The sequence below is a fragment of the Tupaia chinensis genome, unplaced genomic scaffold (assembly GCF_000334495.1).
Source record: "Tupaia chinensis unplaced genomic scaffold, TupChi_1.0 Scaffold144119_1, whole genome shotgun sequence".
Classification (NCBI taxonomy): Eukaryota; Metazoa; Chordata; class Mammalia; order Scandentia; family Tupaiidae; genus Tupaia; species Tupaia belangeri.
Window position 1 is genome coordinate 589,656 of NW_006203974.1, and position 7,080 is coordinate 596,735.

Consider the following 7,080-nt stretch of genomic DNA (forward strand, 5'->3'; position numbering starts at 1 on the left):
GAGCCGAACCGAAGGTGTCACTATAGGAAGACAGTGAGGGCTGTGTGGAGTGCATCTTCTGACTATCTACGGCAGAGTACTGGGGATGTGGGGGAGAGAGACACAGTGATCGGGAGATGAAGCCAGTAGAACAGGTCTCAGGAGACGTTGGGCCTGGACCACAGGTGCAGGGTTCCTGTGAAACAGGTTACCAGCTGGCTGGGCATGGGAGTAGAGCTGGCCACGGCACATGGACACGAGCCTGGATTCCGGAGTAGAACCGCCATTGCGAACACACCAGTGTTTCCAGGGGTACGTCCCCGTGGCTGTGGTCTTAGCTGTGCACCCTGGGTGCTTCTCCCTTCATGAAAGAGGTTATTTGTTCTACACTAGCAAGAATCATAGGTGACTCTGACTCCCGGTGCTGGGTATTTACAAGTGCGAGTGAGGATCTGTTTAAAGCATGTCCCAGAGGACAAGCCTGTGGTTCTTTCCTGATTAGACTTTGCTGTTCCCGTAGAAACAACCACTGCTGTAGACCCCTCACTTGCTGCCGTACACCCTCATCTGCTGCCGTGCACCCCCCACCTGCTGCCGTGCACCCCTCACCCGCTGCCCTGCACCCCCTCCCCCCCCTCCCCTGCTGCCGTGCCCCCCTCACCTGCTGCCGTGCACCCTCACCTGCTGCTGTGCACCCTCACCTGCTGCCGTGCACCCCTCACCTGCTGCCGTGCACCCTCACCTGCTGCCGTGCACCCTCACCTGCTGTCGTGCACCCTCACCTGCTGCTGTATACCCCTCACCTTCTGCTGTATGCACAGGCTGTGCTGTGAACTTGCAAAGGAGAACTTTCTATTTCTTTCTTCCTTTTTTAATGCAATTTCCTTTCCTCATAAAGAAAACGTGACTATGTGACAATTGCCTGTAGCCCGGTGGGCTGTGTTAGTCCCTCCACCATTCCACCTAGGCCGTCCAGGCAGGCAGTGGAGCACTGGGGTGGGGGAGCTGCAGCTCTGAGCCAGGGCAGCCAGGGATGGTTGTAGGGATGCATGAGAGCCTGGGACCTAGCTCCTGGCAGCCGACACACCGACTCCGGAAAAGCAAGGCAAGGGCATGCCCATGGAAGATCGCAGAGGAGGGCACAGTGCTCTTGCCACGGCAGGTGGGTCTGACAAGAGAAGGGATCTCTCAGTAGAAGGGAAGCCCACAGTCAGTGACCGTGATGCCCAGCGAGGACTAGAGTGGACAGGCTATGGTGGACTTGGAAGGGGTCTTCCTGATGACAGCAGTCCCTCAGATGTCAAGCTAAACCCTCCCTCCACCAGCTGGCATTGCCTGTCACCAAATGGCAAATAGTTCTGCTAAAAGGAAAGTAAATAAAGAGGGAGGTAAATACCCTAGTAGAGAAATGAGTGTAAAGGAGGAGGAGGGTTAGGTGAGGGTCTGCGGCAGGAGTGTGGGCAGGGCACGGCGGCGATGTCGACATTAAGTGCACATCTCTGGTCTGACTTCTGACGAGCAGACCCACGTTACCCTGGACCTCATCCCGCATCCCGCACACCATCCTTAAGAAGACCCAGCCTGCCTGCTTGAGGTCCTCTGACCTCTGGGCCGTCTCCCAGGGAACGGTGGGGGTGACCCCCGGAGTGCACACCTCCTTGCACTCTGCAGACGGCACCCCGCACCCCGCTCTGGCGGCCACGGGACGCTGCTTGGAGAGAAGCATTAGTACACAAGGCCGAGAAGAGCAGTCAGAACAGAAAGGCCCCGAGGCCGAACGTTGGAGGGGGGGAGAACCAAAGTCTCTGTGGGTAAGAGCGGGTGACCGAGAACAGGAGGGCAGGTGCCAGGACTTACCTGTCGGCTGTGCCAGGAGACCGCGTGCTTATGTAGGCCAGGGTGCCGAAAAGACAACGGAAGAGAGCCACGTGCAATTAGTACACCACCCTCAGTCTGTGAAAGGCTTTAATTAATGCACCATAGAGCAGAAGTGCGTGACAATATCCAGTCATAGCCTCACCACCAGAAGGTGGTCACCGTGAGACACACGAGCGTCACTCGCAGACGTATCCATTACCCAGAGCTGCAGCAGAGTCCCTGTCGACACAGGCACTCGCATCTCCCTAACCATCGCCACCTCCAACAGCAGCGGACGGCGTGGCTGCTGGGATGCGGAGGACACTGGAAGCAGCCGGTCATGGCCCAGGAAAACCTCCGATCAGTAACTGGTCGGGGTGGTGGCTCTTCAAAAGGAAGTCCCGTAAGAAATCCCAGAGTGTTTGAGTGCAGAAACAAATGCACCTGCCTTCTCTGCCAAAGCTCTTGCCAACAGCGGGCGGTGGCAGCCAGTCACCAGCCCGGCTCCTGGTGAGATTCGGTTTGGCTCTGTGCACTGCTCGCCGTGAGCTAAGTGCTCTCCTGTTGCGAGCGAGGACAGTTCTGTCCACCACTGGGAGCAGCCCTGCAGTCACAACCTGGGGCAGGCCACGCTGGGGAGGCCCCAAGCAGGTGCTTCTGTGTCCTTCATGCCATCTCTTGGCACCCACACCAGAGGGTTATGGGACAGCCAGTTAGGTCCTCGGGTTAACAATGGGGAATTAAATTACTGCAGAACTGAAACATGCTTAATGAAGTCCAGATGTAATGAAAGTAATCAGGGGCAGCACATTCCGACTAACTGACAAGACGGATTACACTCCGCAGCGTAAATGGAGAAACGGTTCCCATCCCACAGTCCGATGAGCGGCACGGGGAACCGCGTGCTAGAGAGCGAGTGGCGTAAAACAGGGAACGAGGGAAAACCATCAGAATAATAGCTAGCTTCAAAAACTGTTTGAAGTATGGTTTGGAGAAATTTGAAATGTGATTTGAAGAAATTGGAAATGAGTGTGTTCTCACTGCCTTCTTGCTTGTGAACCGCCCAGGGCCACACCGACGGTCCTGCGTCGCTGGCCTGTAAACCTTACCTACGCTCCATAAGAAGGAAAAAGAACAGTCCCCAAAGCCAGTGCTTCTGGGCGTGGCCCGCTAGGCCCAGGTGCCGACCTCACAGGTGTGCGTGTCTGGCACAAGCGTGGGCATCGAGGGGAGCTGGTGCCTTTCCCCCCGGCCCTGAGGCCGACCGTGCGTGAGGCCCGAGTCCCAGGGAGCTGGGCGCCTGCTCCTTAAAGGCCACACACAGTCCCCTTTCTTTCCTCGAACAACGGAGGGGACTGTTCTCCGTGAATGCACTTTTCACTGATGGCTCTCAAAGGAATATGCCTCCTCAAGGGATTTTTAATGCGCGTTCCTTGAATGTCAGCTGCTGGCCACACGGGTGGGCATCGTCAGGGCACACGGCCAACGGAGGGGGCACGTGTCCCGGGGAGGGGCACTGGCAGAGGACGGGGCCGAGGACAAAGGGCCCCTTGGTCGGGGCTGCAATCAGAGTCTCACAGGGTCTACCACGAGCCCCACCCTGCACACAGCAGCAGGACTGCTGTCCCCAGTGACAGCCCGGGGGAGCAGGCGGTCACCGGGCATGTCATCCATACTCCCTGGGGACATGAGATGACTTCCTAGGAATGGGATAGAGAAAGGGGAAGGTGAGCTTTATCACGGGTGACAGTGAAAAGGCCATTTTTTTCTTGTAAGTACCTTAAGTTTATCCAAAGGATATTTCTGGCATACAGAAATGAGGCCTGCCCTGGCTTATAAACAGAGAAATCCAAAAATAAAAACGAAAGTGAGAAACTGCTCCACAGCAGCCTGTGTCAAAAACAGCCCAGATTCCGGCCTCCCGCAGGCTCGTCCTGGGTACAGAGAGCACGAGGCTTGTCTCTCCGCGTCTGCAAGGAACGCTCAACGACCCAGCTGGGTTAACTAGCAGACGCTGCCTCTCAGAACTCTGCCCGCGTCCATCCGGCCCCGCGGCCACGCAGCTCCAGCCGCTGGTACAGGCTGGGCCGCGGGGGGGCGCCCCCCCCCCGCCGGCCCGGCCCGGCGCCCACGCGCCCCCAGCCGCTGGTACAGGCTGCTCCGTGGCTGCACGCCACCTCCGGCTGGGCGTTTCCTTTAAAATCAAAGGGCAAAGCTGCTCGTTTGAAAATCTGTTCTCAACACTCAGTAGTGCAAAGAACTGATACTTCAAAATCTGTGAAATGATGATGTAGAAATTGACTATGTTTTTAAAGTCCTGTTCAGAATGTTTTGAGTTTTCTGGATCCTTGATAATCCAGCAATGCTGTCTTGCAGACATCGACTGTTTCTGAAACTGGAAGCTTGTTTTGGAAATATTGATGAGACTTCAAACAATAAGGGCTGTGACTCATAGAGGGAGAACATCTGTGTGTATACGCCCACCCTGAGGGGGATCAGGGATGGATGTACACGCTTTTCCACTTTCATTTCAACTGAGACCCACGGCCGAAACCAAGCAGTTCTCCCATAGACGCTGCCCAGCATTACCCTGCAATGCACCCATGTTCCTGCTCCTTGGGGTAAGCAGATCGGTTCATGTTTTCCCAGGTGGTGACGCTGCACGCATGGGGTGCCTAGGGAACCACAGACTCTCTGCTGGCCCAGGTCCCGGAGCTGGGGTGCTTTGAAAGTGTGGATGAAGCACCCCAGCGACACCAGCATCAGAAATAGAACTGCTCGAGGGCAGGATGGCGTCTGCAGAGACAGACCCCGAGCAAACCAACAGGGTGTGAGTGCAGGGCATGTGAGGCATACCCAGTGCCGTTCACACAGAGTCGCGACCAGCGTCAGAACCCGAGCACCCCCCTGGGATGGGCGGTAGAGACACCTCAATTCCCCGAAACTTCCACGTGCTTTAACTCACAGGAAAGGTAAAACTGACATTCGTGTTGATCTTCCGCAAGTTTGTGATCATCAGTAATGGTAAGAGTTGTTTTAGAGACCGACAGGTATCTCAGAAGCTCCAGAGCTCCCCATGGTACGGGGCTGTGCTACGACTGCAAGGGTCCCCGCAGTCACTGAGTGCCAAGCCCCTCGCGTTCCCATGGGCCCCGAGAACAGCAGGGGCACGGGAAGAGGAAGGCAGCGGTGGCATCCTCCCCACCTGGGGGAATGCGGGTGCACCGGAAACCAGTGGCTTCTCCTGAAAGCCTCTAAAAGGATCCAGCACTCCAGGGGTCACACGAATGCCACGTCTGTGATCTGGGGCCACATGGGGTCAGTATCTTAACAAACACCAGCCACAGGCCAACCTCCAGAGCTGCCCAGAAGCCACCCTCAGAAACAGGGCCACCGGGGCCGTACATGCGACAGTTCTATTCACAGAGCGTTAGCTGTTACATAACAACTTCCGAAGTGTTAGAGTCCAAGGAACGAGTCAGCAAATACACACTGAGGTTTGAGTCACAGAACAGCCTTTATCCCTCCACCCTACTCCATAGCTCAGACGAAAGCGCAAGTTTGCACAAGGCGGGCTGAAACTTAGCAGTCGGGACCCAGCCTGCCCCCATCTCAGTCGGATCATTGTCATCGAGTGCCAACTAGCTGCTCAGACTCCAGAAAAGAGGAGAAGCCAGTGTGGACCCGGATATGGCGGCAGAGGCAGAGCAGCCGGAAGCCCCCAGCCTGAGAGACCCTGAGGAATGCCTTGTCCAGGACACCCCGGGGGGCCAGGGTGCACCCTGCCCTTGCACTCCCGACCCACGCCCTGCTCAGGGTCCCTTGGAGGAGGGAGCAGTGAGATAAATGAATCTGGTAAGCAGCAGCCCAGGCGTTCGCGGCCGGACCCCCGACCCCGAGCCTGCAGGCCAGCTCTGCCTCTCGCGGCTCAGTCCTCCTGACCACGCCTCTCCTTCTTCACAGAAAGCCAGCTTCTCTACTCCTCAGAGCTCACCTTGCCGGAGCCCCGCTTGGGCGCACCCCTGTCACCGCCAAAGAAGCGTCCGATAGAGTCAAGGATGCCCGTGTCTCTGTGTCGCGGGAGGAAGCTGGGCCGGGCATGGTCCGCGGTGCCCGCTGTGGCCAGGTACTTGGACCCGTGCCTCTGGGAGGGTCTCTTCTGTGACGCCATCACATCCAGGCCCTCGGGAGCAGCTGCAGTGTCTTCGTGGATGGTCTGGAGCTCGTCGGACTCGGAGGGCCTGTCTTTGAAGGTGTTGTCCTCCCTCCCCGGGGCATCTCGGGAAAAGAGGCGGGTCGAGTGGGGGCGTCTCCCCGGGTCAGCTGGGCGGGCGTCCTGCCAGGCATTCTTCGGGTCCCCTGTGCTCTTGGAGTCTGTCACCGCCGTGTCCCTAGACGAGGTCCCATTGTTCTGGCTCGCATCTGCCTCTCCTGAAAACAACAATGAGATGTGAATGCAGGCCTGTGCCAAGCGGGGCACGCACAAAGCCGCCTTCTTCCAGCGTCCTCGCTCGCCTCTCCTATAAAACCCGGAGTCTGCGCGGGCCGGGGCGCCGCATGGCAGCCTCGGCCTCTCCTGGCCAGAGCGGGCCTCTGCGGGCCTCTGCGGCGGCTCCTTTTCTTAGAGGCCCTGGGGGTCACTCTGTTACCTGAGCCTCAGCACCCGGATGAAACGCGCCGGGTTTGCTGAGGAGGGGCCTGAGCCTGCACAGGTCACCAGCCCGTCCCCTCGGCCTGCCTTCACCACATGCACCTGCACAGGCCGAGGCACCTGCAGGCCAGAGCCCCTCAAGGCCTGGTGCGGGAGCGCTACCTGCTGTGAGCTGTCCTTGACAAAGGAGCTCTCAGCATTCCTGGTAGAAAGGGCAGCTCCCACGTCTTCTGCAATTCAGCCTTAAAGAAACGGGGCATTTAGAGCCTTCTGTCCCAGATCCCATGGGAGGCCCCTAGCATCAGAGAGTTGCTTGTTCAGGAAGTTCTGCGTTGGCCTCTGCACAGCATGCTCAGGCGTTAGAGGCAGGAGCCAGAGGCCACCACCCGGGACTTTCACGGTGACACAGGGCTTCTCTCAGAGCCCAAGAGGGGCACTTGCTTCCAAGCCACGGTGCGCTGGCTTTACAGGCCACCGGCATGTTAGCTTCCTCTCCAAACTGCACTTCTCCATAGAAACCTGTTTACTCACGTTTTCCTGTAACGGCATTCTTCATCTACCCATCCCTCCTCCCACCCACGTGTCCGTCCCCC

The 7,080-nt window shown here is 57.8% G+C and overlaps 1 protein-coding gene across 1 annotated transcript in view; it reads right to left on the bottom strand.

Annotated features, from left to right (window-relative positions):
- MBP (myelin basic protein) overlaps positions 1–7,080 on the bottom strand; it is a gene marked incomplete in the record, with an annotated part of 48,955 nt that overhangs the window by 29,143 nt on the left and 12,732 nt on the right. The window contains 1 exon segment of the mRNA XM_014583165.2: positions 5,831–6,267. Coding sequence (XP_014438651.2) covers positions 5,831–6,267 — 437 coding nt within the window.